This window comes from Papio anubis, chromosome 1 (assembly GCF_008728515.1).
Source record: "Papio anubis isolate 15944 chromosome 1, Panubis1.0, whole genome shotgun sequence".
NCBI classification, from domain to species: domain Eukaryota; kingdom Metazoa; phylum Chordata; class Mammalia; order Primates; family Cercopithecidae; genus Papio; species Papio anubis.
In genome coordinates, this window is record NC_044976.1 from 207,062,470 (window position 1) to 207,086,656 (window position 24,187).

The 24,187-nt window shown below is 36.9% G+C and overlaps 1 protein-coding gene across 13 annotated transcripts in view; it reads left to right on the top strand.

Annotated features, from left to right (window-relative positions):
* The window catches only part of RYR2 (ryanodine receptor 2), a 785,691-nt gene that overhangs the window by 581,640 nt on the left and 179,864 nt on the right, over nt 1-24,187 (top strand). For all 13 annotated transcript variants that reach the window (XM_021934115.2, XM_021934128.2, XM_021934136.2 and 10 more), the window contains 11 exons: nt 867-970; nt 4,381-4,516; nt 5,045-5,231; nt 6,984-7,089; nt 9,403-9,523; nt 14,181-14,350; nt 15,623-15,843; nt 17,141-17,231; nt 19,720-19,860; nt 21,288-21,451; nt 23,490-23,568. In XM_021934115.2, the coding sequence (XP_021789807.1) occupies nt 867-970; nt 4,381-4,516; nt 5,045-5,231; nt 6,984-7,089; nt 9,403-9,523; nt 14,181-14,350; nt 15,623-15,843; nt 17,141-17,231; nt 19,720-19,860; nt 21,288-21,451; nt 23,490-23,568 (1,520 nt within the window). The remainder of the gene's footprint in view (nt 1-866; nt 971-4,380; nt 4,517-5,044; nt 5,232-6,983; nt 7,090-9,402; nt 9,524-14,180; nt 14,351-15,622; nt 15,844-17,140; nt 17,232-19,719; nt 19,861-21,287; nt 21,452-23,489; nt 23,569-24,187) is intronic.

Consider the following 24,187-nt stretch of genomic DNA (forward strand, 5'->3'; position numbering starts at 1 on the left):
TTACTACAGCCATTTTAGAAAACATTAAGGAGATTCCTCAAAAAATTAAAAATAGAACTACCATATGATCAAACAGTTTTACTTCTGGGTATATATATCCAAAAGCTGTGAACAATCAGTATGTCAAAGAGATACGTGTACTTCCATGGTCATTGCAGCATTATTCACAATAGCTGAGATATGGAATCAACCTAAGTGTTTATCAGTGGATGAATGGATAGGAAAAATGTGGTATTTATTCACAATGGAATGCTATTTGGCCTTAAAAACAAGAGGGGAATACTGTCATTTTCCACAACATGGATGAACCTGGAGGATATTACATTACAAAAAATAAGCTACGTGTAGAAATACAAATACTGCATTATCTTACTTTCATGTGGGCTCTAAAATCAAAGTCGAACTCGTAGAAACAGAGAGTAGAATGAGGTTACCAGGTTTGGGGAAGAGTGGTTGGGGAGATGTTCAAGGATACAAAATTTCAGTTAGATAGAAGGAATAAGTTCAAAAACTATTATACAGCCTGGTGACTGTAGTTAATGTATAATATTCTTGAAAGTCGCTGCCAGAGTAGATTTTGAGGGTTTTCACTGCAAAAAACAAAAGAGTATGTGAGGTAATACATATGTTAACTAGCTCAGCTGAGTCATTCCATAAAGTGTACATATATTTCAAAACATGTACACAACATATACAATTTTTATTTGTCAATTAAAAATACTTAAAAATTAAAGTTTAAATCACTATAGATTAATACACTGTGGATGGTGTTTGGAAATTAAATTTTAAGAGGTAGGGTATTTTTATATGGAGTTTGTAGATACAGCACAATCCAGGTTATATTTCATCTTCATTTGAATTAACAGCCTCCCCAGCTATGAGAGGTTCAACACCACTGGATGTGGCTGCAGCTTCGGTGATGGATAATAATGAACTAGCATTAGCTCTGCGTGAGCCGGATCTAGAAAAGGTCAGCAATGTTCCTGCCCTGTGTGTTTGTCTGAATTATACTTTTTCATAGTTCTTTCTCAATATTTTAAATATAACTAAAGTTGGTGCAGAAGTCATTGTGGTTTTGCAGTGTGACAGTATGGCCAAAATCACAATTAATTTTGCACCAACACAATATGTTCTAGTGATATTAGAATTAAAGTATATTATAATTTACATTGCACACTATATAATGTTATATATTCCATTGTATATAATTCTACTATACATTATATTGTAGTTAGAAGTTATGAAGAACAATACATTTGAAAAAATGAGTTTTCTCTGATCACAAACATTTTTCTATGGAACAAGAAGCAATGTTCTGTATCTGTATTCTTACGTGTTGTTGTCTTTTCATGATATCTGCTTCCATTTTTGACTTAATCATACACTTCAGTTTTTAAAAAGGCTATTTTGACATCTCATATGTACATTTTATATCACATATACTTTATTCCAGCACAAAGCATCAGCAATATAGTAAAGCCATGCACTCTAAGGATATTAAGCCACATGTGTGTATACCAGCATTTAGAGAAACTTTCCCTGTATTGTAGTTGCAATAGCATTCCAAGTAGTCACCTGATTTTTTTTCCTTGCTCCCCTGGAATCTGTTCTTTCCTTATCAGCCAAAGTGACCCTCTTAAAAAGATCATGCCAATCCTCCATCCAGTACTCCCCAAAGGCTTTCTATCTCACTCCAGTAAAAACCAAAGATGATGCAATAGCTCCTACATCATCTGATCCTACATACCAGCCTGATTTCATCTCCTACAGCTCTCCTGCACTCTCTCTGCTTCAGGCACACTTGTCCCCTTGCTGTAGCTGGAACACGCCAGCTGTGCTCAGCCTCAGGGTCTTTGCCACCTGCTAGTCCAACCATCTGCAGCATCCTTACCCAAGATACCATCACGGCTCTTTGTAGGCATTCTTTCAGTCAATGCTCTAAAGTCACCCTCTGGATCAGCTCTTCCATATCCATGCTATGTAAAATTGAAACCTTTTCTCCACTTCCTTAAACTCTTCCTGTTTCCTTTACTGCTTTGTTTTCAACCATTGGAGATGTAAATAGTTGTATATTATATACACAAATATATACTTTTGTTTTATTTATATTTATATACAAATGTATACTTTTGTTTATATTTATATAAACTTATTTTTTAAATTATTAATATATTTAATCAAATTCTATGTAGTTATGCATTTTTAAAAATTCATCCCCTACTCTAATGTCAAGCCAGGGAGGTGAGAGTGGTTTTTCCTCTGCTGTTAACTGCTTTTTCCCCACTTTGGAGAACAGCGTCAGCACTGGGTAGACACTTAGTGCATGGCTGTTGAAGACATGAAAGAGTGAAACTCTTCCCCAAATCCTCCTGACATACCAGTCCAGGATCATGAAGTCTCTGAGACACCTCAGGACATGTTTCCCCCATATCGTACTTAAAATCTTTTAATCTACATACTCATTAAAATGGCTAATGCTAATGAGGTTGATAATACCAAATGCTGAGAAGGACAAGGAGCAGCTAGAACTCTCTTCTACTTCTGTCATGATGAGTAATGGTACAGCCAGTGTGGAAAGCAGTTTGGCAGTTCCTTAACAAATTAAACATAAACCTACCATAAACTATACGCCTAGGCTTTCCACTGCTAAGAATTTACCCAGTAGAAAGGAAAATGTATGTTCACACAAAGACTTGGGCGTGAATGTTTATAACAGTTTTATTCATCATAGCCAAAAACTGCAAACAACTTGAATACCAATCATCAATGTATTAGTTGATAAACCCATATATGGTGAAATGTCATCCCATATATGGTGAAATGTCATCCCACAATAAAAAAGAATGAAGAACTGGCATGTGCTACAATGTGAATGAATCCCAAAATCATATGCTGAGTGAAAGAAGCCAGGCACAGAAAGATACATGCTGCATTGTTATATGTACACGTGTTCTGGAAAATGCAAGATAAATTGTAATGAGAGAAAGCAGATTGTCTGGGACTAGGTGTGTGGGGAGAAAGGGACTGCAGAGGGCCCAGGGAGCTCTGAGGAGTGACGGCAATGTTCTGCATCTTGATTATGGTGTGTTTTCACAGATGATAACATCTTTCAAAGCTCATTGAATTTATACTTCAAATAGATGATTTTATTGTACATTGGTTCTCTTGCTTCACTATAGTTGATATAAAACATTTTTAGCTATATTGCTTATTTATTTTTGAAACTGATTTAACATGAGCTGGATATAACTCAATTTGCTTGATAAGTTGCTCCTCTAACAGTCTTACTTCCATTGATAATGACTTCTCTAGAGATTTCTTTTAAAATTGAATTTCTTATGAAATATTGTAGAGGACCGACATTCATATAAAACAAAAATGTTTTAAGAGGAAAGACCAGGCAAAAATATTTTATGTGCTCATTGCATCAATACTGAAAAATGGGTTGTCTTATCAAAAATTTCCTGGGCACTGAAACCTCGGCTAAAAAAATAAAAGTAACTTGCTCAAAATGAGGTATTTGGTAAATGCTGCACATCTGATTTGAACCAAGGATATTTGACTGTAATCTTAGGTTTTGCTGTCTTTATGTATTTTCTCACACCTGCTTCCCCATTAAATTGATATATATTTTGGAAACAATTTATCTCTTTAAAGTACCTTTGCATCTCATCTAGATCTTTTAATATTGTGGGTGGATTCAGTTTTTACATTGCACGAGAGGTCATTAGACATGTTTGCAATTTATGACTTTGATAGGTAAGGGTCTCAAAGTAAATGCTATAAAATTCAGAAATATTTTTCTTTCATAGTTTTACACATAATCCTGCAGCTCTTACCCCACCCAGACAGACTTGGTTGCCCTGTCTGAGACAGTAATTGCGGGTGGATGTATACAGCAGGCACTGCAGGTAATTGAGGGTGGATGTATACAGCAGGCACTATGGGTAATTGTGGGCAGATGAAAAAGCAGGCACCGTGGGGTGAGGCTGCTACTTTATTGTCTCCAATGTGTTTAAGGAAATGGTGCAAATAAAACAGCAACTGGAGCCAATCCGTGAGTCGTGAGCCCCGGGCAGATGCATTTGTGGCATTCATTAAAATGAACGTCTGCTTAGAGAAAGCTTAAAAAAACCAAAGCTTATGGTAGGATCGTAAATATGTTTATTATGATGCCACTTTATGACGATATTTAAATATTTCTGAAGTCTAAGGTTTTACTAAAGGGAGTTCAAGTGGATTATCATGAGAGCAAAAAGAACTTGCAAAAATGCATTTATTTAAAAGCATCCTTTGAGGATGTCATTTACTGCATCCAATGGAAGCATCTAATGACTTTTCCTCCAAGGGATAACTCTTCATTAATCATGTTGTTTGCAGGTAGTTCGTTACTTGGCTGGTTGTGGACTGCAGAGTTGCCAGTTGCTGGTGTCTAAGGGTTATCCAGACATTGGGTGGAATCCAGTTGAAGGAGAGAGATATCTTGACTTTCTCAGATTTGCTGTCTTCTGTAATGGTAGGACTCGTTTTCTTGAGGTCTTTTGGGTTATTATTAAAACTGCATAGAGACATGTATATATGATAAGGATTCATCTCAACACTTTCATGAAGTATTAGTAAAGAAATCACATATTTTATAATCGATAGGGTTTTTTCACAGTAACCACTTATAATACAATATTTGTTTATATACTTCTTTCCTTATTTACGTTAAAATTTTAAGCACATAAGTTCTCATAAATGTTTTATTTTGAATTCCAATAATAGTTTGGATTATGATGTCATTCTATAATAATAACAAGGTAGTGAGAATCAATAGTTTATGCCTCCATAAGGTTTTACTCTGAACATTTGTAATGCAAGAAAAGAAATTTACTGTGTCTTGTATACCCAAAGCTAGTAATTTGGGTTACATTTTGGCTTTATCAGTATATTGTTGGATTTTAGTTATTCTTATGCATGGGAAATGATTAGTATAACATTTTTTTGTTCAGAACTTCCATATAATCATATTTGTTTACTTATCTTCCCCATTCTACTTTAGGGGAGAGTGTGGAGGAGAATGCAAATGTCGTGGTGAGATTGCTCATTCGGAGGCCTGAGTGTTTTGGTCCTGCTTTGAGAGGAGAAGGTGGGAATGGGCTTCTTGCAGCAATGGAAGAAGCCATCAAAATCGCCGAGGATCCTTCTCGAGATGGTCCCTCACCAAATAGCGGATCCAGTAAAACACTGTAGGTCTAATAAACACACCCTCATGAGTGATCCATACTACTTGATGTGAAATTTTACAAAATATATTCTGCATCCTATGAATTGTAACATAACTTGTGGTGCTGAAGATTTCTCCCTTTGAAAACATAATGTCTTAGATTTGGAAGAATGGATGGAATTTGGTGCCGGAATAGGTCAAATGAACAAAGAGAGCTGAAGAAGATGGTGTAGATTTAGCTGAGGGAAATCTAGGTTGTAGGAGATGCGTCTTATGAATTTTCCCAGGGGAGCTAGGGCAAGGTGGGTTGTTCTAAATGATACGAGGTAAACCTTTGGGGTTGGACTGGAGTTTAGTGGGAAGGTAGTTAGAAAGAGATTTTATGATTAGAAAGAGACCTTTTGCAAATAAAAGGGGAACTTGACTAAACTGATATGGTGGTAAAATCGAGAAAAGGTGTCATTCTGAGGAGTGTAATGCTTGGTTGAGGTATAGGAGACAGATACGGGAAGCAGTCACTCTCTTACATTTATCTGTAGCTATACATTGTTGATACTAGATTCCAGTAATCGACATAAGTAAATCCAGGTGTGATGCTTATTTGTGTAGGTGAATGTCCTCCAGCGGGGGGGTCATGCATCCACACTGCTAGTGCCTCTGGTAAAGATATAACATAGGGCTTTATTGAGGCATATCGAGTATCCCCACCTGTCATGCAGGAGACCGGGGTTCGATTCCCCAATGGGGAGGCCAATATTGAGGCATATTTCTAAACAACGAAGCGATAGAGTGAACGCAATCCTGCAAACCCTTTGTCTTTTACATATAAACTGGGCATCGATGTTCCATGTTCACCATAGCCAGATTTGCAGACTGGGAGCACTCCTAGAGCAAGAATGAGCACTCCCCACCACACACACACACACCATGCTATGTGCTTATCAGTTGGCCGTGAAGGAACCAGGGAGCTCTTAGGTTCTCTCGGTAGTAGAAAATGTATCCTGACACCTCTGGCGCAGGACCACACTAGCAAGGGTACACCTGAGGGCCTCATGGACAGCCTTGCATGCCCAGGAATGAGGCTGTCATTTGAGGCCTCACTGTCACTCTGCAGACTGCTGTATTCAGTGGGGACAGCTGTCTGCTGAGTTACCAAGGAGGAAGGATGTGAGCCTCCAGGGCCATCCCGATTTGGCTCTCATCAGCAAGAGAACATGTAATTATATTTTCCCTACAGAAATGGGGAGGGAGATATGTTGGATTCTTTGGCAGGGGTTGCGGGAGGTTGAGTAGCTGGTACAGAGGTAGTTGAGCAAGTGCAATAACATTTATAAAGTACTCTGGGCAAAGCACTGTACTGGATGCCTTACAAGTGACCTTATATGACATCTTTGTCACCCTTTCTCTACATATGTGCCATTTATAGAAATAGCCTAAGCTCACACATCCTTCTATCAGTTATTTTCTTTGTTAATACACTACCACCAGAAAGGAAAAGAACCTATCAAATGAGCAATTCCTCCTTTTCCCTTCAAAGGAATCTTAATACTAAAGTTTCCACAGATGTGTTCTTGGTGTTAGAATCTCAAGCTTGATCTTTAACCAGTTGTTATTCTCCCTTAAAAACGTCAAGCTCTACATTTATACCATATATGAAATGTATCAGAAGAATAATGTGTTACCTAGTAGTCCCTTTCCTCGGAGAGATATGTAATAAACATGAAATGTCAGTTATCCCATTTGCTTTCTCTTTCTTTTGAAACATTCATGGAAGTGATACAGAGGAGGAGGAAGATGACACTATCCACATGGGGAACGCGATCATGACCTTCTATGCAGCTTTGATTGACCTCTTGGGACGCTGTGCACCTGAGATGCATGTGAGTTCCTGGGGGTTCAGGAGCAGCAATCCTGATTTCTCTATATTAAGACATCTATAGCTGGCAAAGAGCATAATAGCATCCAAAACCAATAATCTTCATGCTCCATTAAAAATAATAGCTGCAGTCTAATTGCTGAACAAGTGTTTGTTTAGTTGGAAATGTCTTGTTGGTTGTAAAAATTAGTAATGGGATTTCAGTGCAAGTCATTAATAGAGTACTTAAGTTACTCATACATCTCTGAAACTCATATAGCCTCCCACATTTTAAAAAGAAAAGAACATATTTTCTCTATACAATTTCCTCTTCTGTTATAGTGCATGCAGAAAGCAACTGCTCCTACCAAAAGTAATTTTCTTTTGTGTATTTAGCTCTATGTGTTTGCCATTGTTTTAGGGGGAAGTGAGGGGGAAAGTGTAGGGGGTGGATATTAAGAGCTATTTAGACCATATAAATTAGTATTTTCTTTCTTTCTCTCTTTCTTTCTTGCTTTCCTTTTTTTTTTTTTTTTTTCTCCATATTGAGACAAGGTCTTGCTCTGTCTCCCAGGCTGGAGTGCAGTGGCATGGTCTCAGCTTACTGCAATCTCCGCCTCCCAAGTTCAAGTGGTTTTCCTGCCTCAGCCTCCTGAGTATCTGGGACTACAGGCACCCGCCACCATACCCAACTAATTTTTGTATTTTTAGTAGAGATGGGGTTTTACCATCTTGGCCAGGCTGGCCTAGAACTCCTAACCTCAAGTGATCCAACCGCCTCGGCCTCCCAAAGTGCTGGGCTTACAGGTGTGAGCCAATGTACCCAGCCTAGATTAGTGTTTTCTGAAACTTTTTGACCCAAATGAAATTAAAGTTTCATGGAATAATACTTTTACTCTGTAATACATTCTGATATTTTGTTCTTTATTTTATTGTAGTTGATTCTATATTATTCTACTAGAGTCATTAAAAAAAAAAAAAATCCTGGCCCAGGGCCCAAAACATTCATTTCCAGATCTTCTAATGGGAAATAAACGCAGAGTGTGAGAGTTTGAAACACGTTGATTGGTGCTGGGGTAGTTAAGAACTGTAAGGATATTTCTAAAGTGGGATGAGCAAGAAGCCAGGGCTTTCTTACAAAGCGCCTTTCTCTCTACCCTTATTATCTATCTTTCTTTTGGTTTTGGTTGGGGTTTTTTGTGTGATTTAGGTTTTTCATACCCAGAGGTTAAAACTTCCGTGATGTACTCTTTTCTCGTGAACAGAGAGGAATCACAGGATAGAGGAATGTTAGAACGTTAGAAAACTGGAGTCTGATTTTTAGAAAAATTTAAACTTTGCCGCTAGTAAGATTTTTTCATCTTAGTAAATGGAAACAGAGACTATTAAAAATTTCTATGCCGGAGGTGATTACTGACAACAACAACAACAACAACAAAAAACTTGCTCACAATATTTGTTCTTTTTCCCATCTCAGAAAAACACATCAGCGAAACAAAGAGAAAGTATACTAATAAATAGAAGTTTTCATTCTATTCTATTAATGGGGGAAAAAGTAAGTGAAGTAATAAGGGACCAACCTTGACATTTCTGAAATTTATGCATCTTCACAACTATTATTTGAGGCCTCCTATGTGCCAGAAATTGTGCTTGCGTTTCACACCCTGTAATGAGATAAACAGATGCCCATCCCGGCTCTGCAAGCCGAGTCTGTCCTGAAGACTTGCTGAGATTCTTGACTGTATCGTCATCCACAGTCATCCTGGGTACTTCATGTCAGTCTAAAAGAACTGTTAGGATTTATGTTCATCATTTCCTCCACATTATAAATCCAGCCTTGGGAGAAATCAGGGTCGAAGACCGATGGATATGCAATTCATTTCTTAGCACAAAGCAAGAAAGAAGCTAATTCGATCATAAATATTAGTATATGCTCAGAGTCTAATGATAATTTTGTTTTTGTATTATTGCTCGTGTTATTGATACGTATTTACATGTAATTTTGGAAAGTAAACTTTCATAAACACGTCAGATTCTCAATATATCTTAACAGTCCCCAAAAGGATAAAAACTGTTGTTCTAATGGGTGAACCAACTGGCCTAGACCATAGTATGAATAATTTGGTGTATGCTGAAGTCAGTGAAAACTGTGTGAGCAAGTAAATATCCACAGATAAGCCAGAGACTATGTCTGAGAGAGGCATAACTTTATACGTATACTGATCAGAAAATTATTCTGGACTTGGATTTCCATACTTCAGATTTCCTAGACAGAATTGTAACATTGATATCACAAAGTTGTTCTCATGTTTTCTTTTTTGTTTTTCCTCCTGTATAGTTGATTCATGCTGGTAAGGGAGAAGCCATCAGAATTAGGTCTATTTTGAGATCCCTAATTCCCTTGGGAGATTTGGTGGGCGTTATCAGCATCGCTTTTCAGATGCCAACAATAGCCAAAGGTAAGGCCAACTTCAGTATGTCCTAATTCAGTAGGATGTTGGATGACATCATGTTCTAAATGTTTTCCGTACTCAACATCCCAACCTCTCTGCTTCCTAAATTATGTCTATACTACTTAAATTTCTTTTTTAAAAAAAGCTATAAAGTATATATTTTATAATTTTTTTCCTTTTTTTTTTTTTTTTTTTTCTCTGAGATGGAGACTCCAGTCCCAGGCTGGAGTGCAGTGGTGCGATCTCGACTCACTGCAAGCTCTGCCTCCTGGGTTCAAGCAATTCTCCTGCCTCAGCCTCTTCAGTAGCTGGGACTACAGGCGCCTGCCACCAAGCCTGGCTAATTTTTTGTATTTTTAGTAGAGATGGGGTTTCACCATGTTAGCCAAGATGGTCTCGATCTCCTGACCTCGTGATCCACCCGCCTCGGCCTCCCAAAGTGCTGAGATTACAGGCGGGAGCCACCACACCCGGCCTTTTCTCCATTATTTTTAAAGCTGTGTTTGCTTTGAGATTTTAATTCTCTTTTATATGACATTTCAGACAGCTTCTAGAAAAGCGGAAATATGCACCACCACCCTCCACTGTCTCATGTCATGCATGCTATCATTGGTCGCATGCTCTTCTTTCTTGACCTCAGTTCCTTAGTTCATGCGTTTTCATAGTTTTCATTGTCACTTTCTTGTAATGCTTTTCTATTAAAAGCAATGATGATAGCTTTTGACTTAGAGATTTTAAAATCCCCTCTGTTAAAAAGAGAGTTTTGTTTGTTTGTTTGTTTTTGTTTTTGTTTTTTATTTTTTAGACGGAGTCTCACTCTGTCGCCCAGGCTGGAGTGCAGTGGCGCGATCTCCGCTCACTGCAATCTCCGCCTTCCAGGTTCAAGCGATTCTCCTGTCTCAGCATCCCAAGTGGCAGGGACTAGAGGTGCCCACCACCACGCTGGGCTAATTTTTTGTGTTTTTAGTAGAGACTGGATTTCACCATGTTAGCTAGGATGGTCTCAATCTCCTGACCTCGCAATCCACCCACCTTGGCCTCCCAAAGTGCTGGGTTTACAGGCGTGAGCCACCGCTTCTGGCCAAAAAGAAGTGTTCTTTTCATGAGTAAGGATAAAAGTTTTTTTAAGATTAAAGAAATTATTGAAGACAACTAAAATAAATGTTAAATCCCAAATATACTTTGTTTTCACTTTCTCAAATGGAAGGTTTTTTTTTTTCAGTTTTCAATACTTTATTGGATATTTATACATAAATCACTTAACATGAAAGACTTCTAATTGTAGAACAAAACATAATTAGGGGCCGGGCGTGGTGGCTCAAGCCTGTAATCCTAGCACTTTGGGAGGCCAAGGTAGGTGGATCACTTGAAGTCAGGAGTTCGAGACCAGCCTGGACAACATGGCAAAACCCTGTCTCTACTAAAAATACAAAAGTTAGCCAGGCATGGTGGTGGGTGCCTGTAATCCCAGCTACTCAGGAGGCTGAGGCAGGAGGATCGCTTGAACCCGGGATGGTGGGGAGGTTGCAGTGAGCTGAGATTGCACCACTTCATTCCAGCCTGGGCTATAGAGCGAAACCCTGTCTCAAACAAACAAACAAAAAACATAATCAGGTAGGAAGTGCATGCTATATATAATCATTTTCTTTCATTAATTATGCCCCCAGAGAAGGCAGGCTATAGTAGCTCAAGTCTAGAATGAAAGGGGTCACCATATATCTGAAGGTAGCTCATCCTGTTTGCCAGGCATGATTATGAGAAAGTAAAGTCTTGTGTATGCTAACCTTAAACCCAAATCTACAAGGTGACAAAACTACCATAATAATCGAACGCTCATTATAGCTTTCGGCAAAGCTAGAAATTAAAAATTTTCCCCACCTTTGGCTTCCCTACTTGAGCCAGTTTCTTTTCCTTGTGCATCTGTAGCTCATCTTCATCTGCTGTCTCTGTACCTCTCTTCTAACTCATGTTCATTTGCTTAAGGAAAATATATTTTCCTTATTCTATATTTTGAACCACAAAATAGACACTATCAGGACAAAGATAATAATAGTACCAGTGACATACAGATTAGGAAATAGGGAAGCATTAAATTTTGTAGTAATATGAGTAATAACAAAGAACCAAGAACATAGATTGTAAGAGAGCCCAGGTGTCCTTTTCAGAATGGGCCCAAAAGTTTCCAGGTACCTCTTCATTTCCTCCAGTCATCTGCCTTTAGCAGCCTTCAAGAGTTTTCACGTTGCTTTCTTTCCTTTACTAGTTAGTTGTGCTCTAATATGTTATTTTTCTTCACATATTTGCAGTGTATTGTCTCCATCGGGAGTCACAGTGGTTTGTGTGTGTGTGTTTGTGAATTTTGTATCACAGTCACAATGAAAGTTAACTTTTAACACAATCCATTGGTATTTGTTAAATCTCTTCTTTTTTTAGCCGGGTGTGGTGGTGCACACCTGTAGTCCCAGCTACTCAGGAGGCTGAGGCAGGAGAATCGCTTGAACCTGGGAGATGGAGGTTGCAGTGAGCTCCGGTCATGCCACTGTGCTCCAGCCTGGGCAGCAGAGCGAGACTCCACCTCAAACTTTTTTTTTTTTTTTTTTTTGCTGCTTTCCTTTTGTGGAGAACGTAGACAGAAACCTGTCGGTTTTTATGTCACCATAGTTGTGCATTTAACTTTATGTGGCTATGCATTCACTGCAAAGCTTAAAACACCTATATTTCTTTCTCCTTTTCAATGACAACTCAATTGGTCTATAAGCATCACCAAGTAGCAGTAATAATGGTTATCATACATTCTATATTTAGTATGTGAAATTTGTCTCTAAAGAATGATATTTTCCCTTCTCAGGATTAGCTAAGGTTTTCCTCAGACATTTTTATCATATTTATTTCCAAGCTAGAGTATGCCCGAGAATAATAATCAAAGAAGAAGGGGTTCAGAAAACTTGAGGAATAAGCATGTAATCCTGCAGCTCTTGGCCCGGGCTGATTTGGCCGCCCTGTCTGAGGCAGTAATTGCAGGTGGATGAATACAGCAGGCACTGCTGGTAATTGTGGATGGATGTATACAGCAGGCACCGCAGGGTGAAACTGCTGCTTTATTGTCTCCAGTGTGTTTGAGGAGATGGTGCAAATAAAACAGCAACTTGAGCCAATCCGTGAGTCTTGAGCCAGATGCATTTGTGGCATTCATTAAAACAAATGTCTGCTTGGATAAGAGTTTAAAAAGCAAAACATATAGAGCAGGATCAGTGGGTTGCTCCCCTTTTCCCTAGGCACAGCTACACTTTAAGATCATAGAATACTGTACATTTAAATTCCTTTTTAATGTGATATTTAGGAGAACTGAAATTGAATTTTATATAGATTTTTAATTGAAAATCATAGCATACTGATTTAACACTAAGGTTAAGTCAGCTTTGGCTGGATTTTAAATCCAGTTTTAGTTGGTTTAAATACAACTCTGTCCATTACTAGGTGTATGACCTTGGACTAGTTACTTAACTTCTCTAAAGGCTAGGTTTGTGATCTGTTGAATGAGAGTCATAATAGCAGCCTCACAGATGGGTTGTGGGAATTGTGTAAGATCATGTCAGGAACGTTCCTAGTGCAGTGCCTGACAACAGCACAACACATCAGAACTATTATTCTTACATGTAAGGAAAGGAATGTATTAGTTATATTAGGTATCGTTATAATACTACCAGGCATTATCCTTTCATCTAGCTTCCTTTAGAACATTATTTGTTTATTTTCATAATTCACTTATAAAATTTGTTCATTGACTATAAGTGAAAACAGAAAAGTTGTCATTTTATTCTTTCAGTTTATTCAGGATGATTGTGGGTCGTGTGTCATCTTTGAGTTCTTGTTTCTTTGATGTTGTATCCATATGAAAAGTTCTGTGATATTATTTGTAGAATCGTGGTGTGTGATCAGCACCAGATTGGCATAATTATATGGTCAAACAGGAAGTAAATCAATTCTTCAGTATTTGAAATTGGCACATAATCCCATGATTTCTCTTATCAGTAGTCCCCAGTTAGGGAACTTATGGAGTTACTGTAAAGAATTCACGAATCTGTATAGGCATAAAGCTTAGAGTATTGATAGAGAAAACAATATGACCCTTAAATGCGTGTTAAATGCTATTATGATTAATGAAACATATTTCATATGAAACCATACTGGTTTTATAGTGTTATTTCATCATTTTGTTATTGTTCTAAGGCATAAAAAGATAAATATACCGAGATTATCACATAAGGGTAGATGAGCTTTATTCATGTTTAAAACAGGCTCGCTTAGAAAAGAGTGAAAATGCCCACTTTACATTTTAACTTTTCATGGATTTCACTTGGAGTTTTAGAAAGTAGATTTTGGATGCCTGTTTGTTTCTCCTAAGTATCTAACAATGCCACGTCTTGTATCCCATGTGCAGTTAACAAGTGGATGCCTATATAACACTTAAATGACCTTGGCTTTAAATTGCACTGCCTTATTTCCTCAGCAAACTCCCATAATAGCTTGAGGGTAGTCGAAGAACAGAAAACCATTTCATTGAAAAGTTTATTTAAAATGTAAGAAGTCTAGAAAGCAGCCATTTGTAATCTACCCATATATGGCACAGCCATTGACACCAAAATTCACTTCTCTCTTTTAGATGGGAATGTGGTGGAACCTGACATGTCTGCGGGGTTTTGCCCAGATCACAAGGCAGCCATGGTTTTATTCCTTGACAGGGTCTATGGAATTGAGGTTCAAGACTTCCTCCTCCATCTTCTTGAGGTTGGCTTTCTGCCAGATCTCCGGGCGGCTGCTTCTTTAGATACGGTGAGATTGGAACAATGGACTTCCTCCTCTCTTGACTCTTCATTCTGTGCCTTATGATATTCTTATATATATATATATATATATATATCCATTGATTAATTTATTGACAATGAATGTTTATTGAGTACCTATTATATTTTCAGGTAAGCCATGGGTAAACAGAAAATAAAACTAGGCTATGTTCTCAAGGAATTCACTGAATAAACTGCCAACCTCAGGAAACTTCCCACTGACCAAAAAGAATATGATAAGAATTCTGATAAGGTGCTGTGGGATTCAATAAGAGGTTCACATAACTCTAATTTGGGAGGTCACAGTGACTCCTGTTAACCTCTGTTTGGTGTCAACCTCCAAATTGGCCTAAACACTTATGCTTCTCAATAAAAGCAATTAAAGAATTACGATGATTTAATGGATATTGTTGAGTCATGATCATCTTGGTGTCTTCGTTTGTTAAGGTACAAATGGATTGAAATCTGTTCTGTATATTGGGTGACCCACACGGAGAATCTGCCATTATCAGCTTAAATGTTCTTCTCTTTGAAACACTGTGGAATAAGCTGAAGTTCTAAATGTTGTTATAGTAGTTATACTACTGTACACATTTAATACCTACTTTCAAGTACTCATTAATTTTATCAGTTCAGTGTGCTTTTTTGATTTCAAAGTACATCAGGACTTGAGCTGACAGTAGCCCCTTCATGAAATATACGAGAACAGAATCACAAAACTGAAATGAAAACTTCTTTTTTTCTTTGTTTTGCATATTCAGATGAAATTCTGGACCTGAATAGTATGGATGATAACATAGTAATACAGTTATCCTTTGATTATTGGTGCTGATAAACATGAGAAGAATAAATATGAATCATAAAGAGAATTCAGAAAGAGTTTTTGCTTATGAGATCTACTGTGAGAATAAGCTCCTCTCTTTGCCTAGCAAAGGAAAATACTCACATCTGTGATATTATCGTCTTCTTACATTGATCCTACCATTGATATTTAATGATAGAATCTGAACCTATTAAGCTTTTTGAGGAGATAGGTGTCATTTCATTCATTTTTATCTGTTTATGAACAATTGATAGTTGATTGTTTTTAGTGGTAAAAATCATATGAACCCCACATTTAAAGATATAACTGAAGAATACATTTACATGTCTCATAGCACTATCATCTTCTAAATAGTGAAATTATATGTTCCCATGTTGATCCCTTTGAAAGTTATCTACTGCCAAACACAAATGGCCTTCTACTCTGATTCTTTTTCAGGTGGCTTTGAGTGCTACAGACATGGCCTTGGCCCTCAATCGGTACCTTTGCACGGCCGTCTTGCCGTTGCTAACAAGATGTGCTCCTCTCTTTGCTGGCACAGAGCACCATGCTTCTCTCATTGACTCATTGCTTCATACTGTGTATAGACTTTCTAAGGGCTGTTCACTTACCAAAGCTCAGCGGGATTCTATAGAAGTTTGTTTGCTCTCTATTTGTGGGTGAGTGGATAACAAATTCTACGCCAGCTTCTTCTTTAAAAAACAGAATTTACAGTGTGGCTTTTGACAAATTATTTGGAATTTTGGAACCATTTTCCATACCACAGATTTCATTCATTTTAGGTAATCCCATATACTGAGGTATGAGTCTTCTCTGAGCGCCCTTGATCCCAGTCGAGTTCTGAGTGTTCCTCCAGGCCTCCCTAGGGTATCCAGCTGTTGGATATAGCTTTTGACCAGTTACAGAATACTATTCTGGATGTTGGGAGTGGGGAGAAATTGTGTCAGGAGTCCTTGGCCACTTTAGGTGAGATGAATAGATCTCGCCTTTTGACTGTGTTTGATGATTTAACTCCTCTTCTAGAAGAGAAAAGAAAAAAGGGACTTCTTAAATATAAAATGTGACACAGCATAATATTAAAACCATATTTATGTGGGGCAATGATGAAGGCTGAATATTTCCTCCAACCTGGAAAACCATTTCCTATCAGTAGAAGTGCTAGAATGTGTTACTATGAAAACCAGAAACGTATCTCCCCCTGATGAAGTTTTGCCTGTGAAAGTGAGAATTTCTCAAGCCCCTAGAAAGATCATGGCTCCTTTGTAACTGCTCCAGGAACTCTTGCCTGGCAGTCCCTGGGGGAAGGGCAAGTTTTCACCCATGGTAGAGTGTCTGGGTTGAGAGCCAGATGGCACTGAAGGGGGTGGAAAATCAGAAGAGTAGTTCTTTAACTTCCCTAATCTAAGATTCTGTAAAATTGAACCAAAATGCCTCCCTCACAGAGATTTTCTAAGTGTTAAACGAGGTAAAACACTTGCTGTTGCCTGACGCAGTAGATGTTCACTATGTATTCATTTTTGCTCCCTTTCTTCTCTGGCAAATTTGCTGTCTCAGCCATTTTTTCCTCCTTTCTGTTCCAATATTCCCTCTTCTTTTTGCTTCTTCCCATCCATTGGAATGAGGGAAGGGACATTTACTAAAATTAATGGAGGAAAGTCTTAGGAAACAGTGGGGTCTGTATTTGTGAGTGGTTTGGAAAGGAAGGAGCAGAACAGAAACATCTTCTGTAGCAAAGAAAGGGTGGTCTTCAGATCTGGGGGATAGAGATGAGTTGGGAAATCTAACCTTATATAAAATTAACTAAGTAGCTGATCTTTGGACAAAGCACATCTAATGAATACCATCTGAAGAGAAGTATAGATTCAGGTCCTTGGCTTACATAATTTATTCTAATGAATGATCTACTTAGTTTAGACACATTTCTCAGCATTATTAACATTAACTTTGTTCCAACAGACAACTGAGACCTTCTATGATGCAGCACTTACTCAGAAGATTAGTATTTGATGTTCCATTATTAAATGAACATGCAAAGATGCCTCTTAAAGTAAGTATAGGAAATGTGTGTAGATATTTGATGACTGGTTTCTATGACTTTATTTTCTATGACAACATATACATTTCTTAGATACATCATGCTTGATGCTGGAAAATGTCTCCCAATTATTGAAATGGGCATTTAGAAGTTATAGGAATGTATACATCAACTTTAAATAAATAAGTTCTATAAGATTATAGAAATCTTAACAATGATTTCAATATAAACAATGGAAATAGAAATCAACGGGAAAAAGAAAAAGGACCACAGGGAAAATAAAAGCCAAGATATTCTTAAGTTGGAAAACATGGTAATAGGCCTGGCCTAAAATATCAGAAACCTTGAGGGATAAAGACCAGGCTTTAAAGACAACATTTTCTAAGTTAATAGTCACATGACAGGCTCCAAATGTCACTTCATAGGGTTCAATGATAACCTCTCTATATATGCAATTATAGTTTGTCACACAGTATAGAAAAATCACTGATATTTTCTCTAAATTTATTGTTCTGTTCAGGATCAAGTCTCATTCTGTCTTACTGAGTTGGGAATGTTTTCTTGTCCTTTAATATCATAATCTAGACTCAGAATATAGAATACAGTGTTTGCATCAAAGTTATATAGTAATGCGATGGACTTTTTAATAGATGGCCACTCTGCAGTGCCATCCAGTAGCATTATTTTTCCCCCAATGGCTACCCAGTACTAGTGCTGAAGAAGTACGAGATATGAAGAGTCTATATGCAGCTGTTACAGTAAGCATCCTGGATATTTAGCAAAAGTAATATTTCTCTGTGAAAACTGACTTTGTTTTAATCAATCTAGATACATTAGTGAATTAGGTGAAATCAATTATATGCTTGCCAAAAATTCTGCTTTTATGTTTTTTGTCATCTAGAATGGTCCTTGTCTTGCAAATTTTTTTGATACAAATGAGCTGGAAAATTCATGAAAAAAGATACAGTCTCATGCTGTTACCCTTATGCAATAAAACTCTCTTACATTAGAGATATGTCAGTGTGAAGCCAAGCATATCAGATCTCAATATTTCATCATTTGTGACTCCTAAATTGTGTGGATGTGTGGATGTGTTCATTTTTTTGTAACTGAAAGGACAAGTAAATGAGTTGTAATATTTTAACAATAAGACATGCAGCCCACATTAGTAACAGTCATTCTTACGATTTATTTTCTTCCTTAGATATAGGAAAGAGTCCAAATATGTATAGTCATATAGATCAGTTTATTAATTTGACAAATATAGATCAAAAATAAATTATCTAAAGAACTACCAAATAATTGAAAGATTCTCTGCTTGTCCTTGACATTCCAGTTTAGTTCTAAACAAGCAACATGCATAGGTGAAAATGCAAGGAGCAGTGTAGACAATCAGTAAAGTAATAAATTGCATCCGTAACCCCCAAAGAAATGTAGACAAAGAAGTGATCCAAGTAGAGCAGTTTTGGAAATTTACTTGGAGAATTAAGTATTGAGGCAAGCCATAGGGAGGCAGAGATGGAGCAAAAAGAATCACAGAGGTATAGTTCGTTTATTGTGCTTCTGGGCCGTCCTGACATCAGTCCCTTCGTTTTACACGTGGATTGCAAGATATTAATAACAATACATAAAATTATAAGTAAATGATTAATGTAGAACTCAGGGATACGTAGAATCCAAACAACCTCATAAAGAATGCTGTACAAGATATAGTTATTTGTAAAATTGGGTGTTTGGTCCTCATATTGCAATCAGTGTTAAATTTGAAAGAGACATAGTGTATCAGTTGGGATTCTCTAAAGGGGCAGAACTAATGGAATAGATGTATATATGAAGGGGAGTTTATTAAGGAGTGCTGGCTCACACAGTCACCAGGTGAAGTCCCACAATAGACCATCTGCAAGTCGAGGGGCCGGGAAGCCAGTCCAGGTTCCAAAACCTTAAACGTAGGGAAGCCAGCAGTGCAGCCTTCAGTCTGTGGCCAAAGAACCAAGAGCCCCCGGTAAATCACTGGCATAGGTCCAAAAGTCTAAAAGCTGAAGAACTTGGAGTCTGATGTTCCAGGGCAGGAAGCACCCAGCACAGGAGAAAGATGAAGGCCAGAAGACTCAGCAAGTCCAGTCCTTCAACATTCTTCTGCCTGCTTTTATCCTAGCCCTGTTGGCAGCTGATTAGATGGTGCCCACCTAGATTGAGGGTGGGTCTGTCTCTCCCTGTCCACCCACTGACTCAAATGTTAACCTCCTTTGTCAACACCCTCACAGACACACCCAGGATCAATACTCTGCATCCTTCAATCCAGTCAAGTTGACCCTCAATATTAACTATCACACGTAGTATACACGGTGATAGTATTCTCCAAGAGAGTTTACATGGGATTGAGCAATTGCACTTCAGTTGACCTTATAATGTAGCACTACAGTGTCATATGAGGAGAAATGAAAAAAAAATCCAAAAGGTTTTGATAGCTCATTGCTTTTATAACTGTTTTCCCACATAGCTGCTGACAAATCATTATGAAAGATGCTGGAAATATTACTGCCTGCCTGGAGGGTGGGGAAACTTTGGTGCTGCCTCAGAAGAAGAACTTCATTTATCAAGAAAGTTGTTCTGGGGCATTTTTGATGCCCTGTCTCAAAAGGTAATTTAAGATTTTGTGGGTTTGTTTGTATCCGTACAATGGCACAAAGCAACACATTCTTAGTAAGATAGTATTCCTAGTTGAATACTGTCTTTGCTAACCAAGACACATACGGCTTTATTTTTTCTCTTTTCTCAACTTCATAATAAATGTTGAAAATGCAATTTATATTTATTTTTCTTAATCATTATGGTAGCATTTTCCTTGTGATCACAACACTGTTTCTGAATGTCAAATGGCTAAGCAGTTCAGGAAATTACGCACAGAGTTGATAAGTTTCTGGTGCATTTGGACTCAGACTCTCCCTAGTCCCATCTCCAATCTTATAAAGGCCAAAGAAATTATATCCAATACAAAACTATAAAACATGAAATCTTATGTAATTGTAATATCCCAGTCCCCTGCTAAAGTCTCCAGCTTTGCTGCTATGGAGCTTTAGATACCTTCACTCAATGTTGCATTGCATATATGGCATTCCCTTATAGTTGCAAAATTTATAATGAATAGTTCATATGTTTTCAGATGGCTGGCAGGTGTTGATCTTAGAGAAAAGGCAGAACAACAAGTCTTGTATGTTCATGCTTAAATTAATCAAAATTAGTTTGAATTCCCAGATTGACATTATTAGATGATTGGAGTAATATTACCACAAATTTGCTACATAGTAGAGGAATATTTGTCTGCAATTACATTTGGTAGCAACACTTTAATGCGTTTTCTTACTGAATTTCCTTTGGTAAACTGAGTCCTTTTAAAATAATGTGTAAGTATTTTTTAGAATCATTTATGTTTATTTAACAATGAACATTTAAAGTGAAATAATTTAAATTATTACTTTTTTATTTTTTAGAAAATCTATAAATATAAATTTAACTTAATACTCAAATGCCTCTTCCTATAAATTTTTATCATGCATACTTTCTATGGAATTTCTTTTCCAGCTCAGAATTTTATTTTTCAAACCTTTATAATGCAACATGGATCGGTTAAAATTTCTCACTCTCTAGAATGTTATGCTTTCTGTATTTTTCATGTATACTCATTATAATGTACAGGAATTATCTATAACTAACTATAAGTAATGTAGTCCCTATTGACTGAAATTATGTTTATCTTGTAATGATATTTTACACGTTGACGATATTAAAGTTTACTTCATTTCCAATGTGTTGGAGAGTCAAAGATTTTATTCTCCTTAAACTGAAACTGCTGCAGCTTCTTTTATGTTTGTAAATCTAGCTGGAGCTTCTTTTATGTTTGATGGGGTTTTAGGCTCTGTGTTTCATTTTCTAGAAAAAGAATTATCAGAGAGTTCAGTTAGCCCAGGGTAATTCAGATTTTCTTCTGCAACCTTCTGTAGCCCTGATGATCATGCTGACAACTTTTGCTATATAGTAATTTCTTTTTTGGTCCTCCATTTTTCCCAGAAATATGAACAAGAGCTTTTCAAACTGGCACTGCCTTGCCTGAGTGCAGTTGCGGGAGCTTTGCCTCCAGACTACATGGAGTCAAATTATGTCAGTATGATGGAAAAACAGTCATCAATGGATTCTGAAGGGAACTTTAACCCACAACCTGTTGATACCTCAAAGTATGGACTCTTTCTATTGCAGCAGATTTTTATTGTAAATGATGTGTGAAGTCTGAAATTGAATAAGGTACTAAAGTGAACTTTCTCTAATACATGCCCCCTTTGAATTGGTATCCTTTTAATAGGGGTCCTTTTAATTTATAAAATGATAGTAATAATAATGATTATACTAATATCAGAAATAGATAAGATGTACCTTCGAGGATATTCTTAACACAATCAAGACTCTGTATATGTAATATCTGTAATAGAATTAAGAAAGTCTGTCAGTTATATTTTTAGTTGAAAAATTACCCTAAATGTTTAATAGTAACTACGAATCAACCTCTATATAACATCTTTTACTTAAGATATTCCCAGCATGCACTGCAAAGCTGTTTCTGTGAGTGGCAAGGGAATCCCTTCACCCATCACTACATCTCAGCAAGGTCCAGGGTTCACAGCTGATGTTCAACTTGATAAAACACAGCACGAGATGGAAGGGAATATCGAAGGAGAATTTTTCTGGAAAATTCAGCATGCAGTTAGAATGCAGTTTAACAACCAAAACCAAAGATGAAACAACATTCTTTAACATTATGAAACTTGTTACATGTACTTAGTTGCAACAATTGTTCTACAGATAGGATGTTTGGGAACTTCAGGTGTTTGAAGTCTGAGCATTTTGTTGTTGTTATTACTGTTTTTAAGTAGGATCATGGTTCTCCATGTGCAAGGAAAGCTGCCTCTTCATGCCACATTCTCTTACTGATTCCATGGTGCTCAGCAAGATCAGTTTTAGCAAGGTAGACACTTGGTAGTTCTTATCCACGGCTTCTGAATTTGCTTGGGAGTTCAACTTTGAGGCTTCTGAGTGGCCCCCAGCTGATTTAGCTTCCATAACCAGTTCAGAATTTCAACCTGAGTGGTATGCCATTAGTTTGATAATGCCTTAAATTTGCATGTTTGGTCTTTGATGACAGTCCTGTGAGAAAAGACCCTTTCCCCCATCCCCCAGTATTTGGCTTATGTGATTGATCTTTTGTATCTCCTCCGAAGTAAGTAAACCAATATATCACATGTTCACATTCCTACATGGGTAAGTTTGTGGTTTGCTAACATATGATCTAACCTGAGATTTTTAAATATCAGAACAATGTCATGGTTTTGGTGTTGGTTCATTAAATCCAATTAATTAATAAGTGTGGGCATGGATATTAATTTACTTAGGCTTGCCCCTTTGGGGACTTCTTAACAGATACAGGTTTATGCGGTGATATCAATGATTTCTAAATGATTACAATTTTTTATATATTGCTTCTTAGGTATGTGTATGTCTTATAGTTCAATTACTGTTAACTGCTGGAAAACAACAACAAACCATCTTATACTAGATTTTATGTAGAATTGTGTTCTCAAAGTTAATACTTTAATAAGATATATTCATTAATGAATAGAATTTTATATATATATTTGATTTTCCATTCATAGATACGTTTTAAGCCTTAGATTTACCATCAGACTTGGTCATCATTTGCATGTCCTCAACATCAAGGAACTAAATATTCATTTAAACACAAAAGGAGTCAAGAGTAAATATTAACAAAAAGCAGAAGTTAATTATTTTCCCTATAGTTAATTCTAGTAACATTTACAGTGTTATTTGTGGACCATGAATATTTAAAAATTTTAACACATCACTACTAAATTTAGTGCTTGTTTTTTCTTTGTTGTGTAATATATTGTCCAAATCTTTGAATGTATTTAATTATTTCAATTTATGTATTTAATAATAATTGTTATTATAGTTTTATGATATTTAATTTGTTACGTTAGCACATAAACTATGAATCAATATAAGATGAGCAGATAGAACATTATCTGCTTGACTTTTCTTATATTGTTCTGAAAATAGAAAAATGTAATTCTTTGTTAACAGTAGTGTTTAACAGTTAAGATTGAATGAGATATAAGCATTCATTAGCTGTGAGTAAATTATTAATATGATTCCTGTAAATTCTGTGAAAATCAAGCTCTTTTGTCTTTACTTCTCTCATAGTATTACAATTCCTGAGAAGTTGGAATACTTCATTAACAAATATGCAGAACACTCGCATGACAAATGGTCAATGGACAAGGTAAAAAGAGAATTACATTCTTATTCAGTAGTCGTTATTAATGACTGGCCACTGTTCAGATACTTCTGACCATGTCAGTGTTCTCTTTTAAAATGAGAACTTGATCTAAATTAGGAAAAAATACTTAATTACAAGTAGCTTATATAATAATATAATATTTAGCTAGCTCTATCATTAACACAAATATAATACACTTATGAATAAGCACTATTTTAAGCTTTCAAAAGATCTATTAATTACATTATAAATATAGTTGCTATAACATATATTGTTTATCGGAGTAAAAAGCAATAATTACCAAGGGCTTCAGGAGGAAATGGTGACCCCCGTTCAGAATTCACCTTTTAAGGAAACTTTGGTTTTATATGTAGGTTTTTTGGGTTTATTTTTTGAGTCCTGCTCTGCCGTCCAGGCTGGAGTGCAGTGGTATGATCATACTTCACTGCATCCTGGAACTACTGGGGTCAAGCGATCCTCCTGCCTCAACCTCCTGAATAGTTGGGACTACAGTTGCACACCACCATACCTGGCTAATAGTTAATATTTTTATAGAGATGAGACCTTGCTATGTTGCCCAGGCTGGCCTCCAACTGTTGGCCTCAAGCAGTTGTTCAGCCAG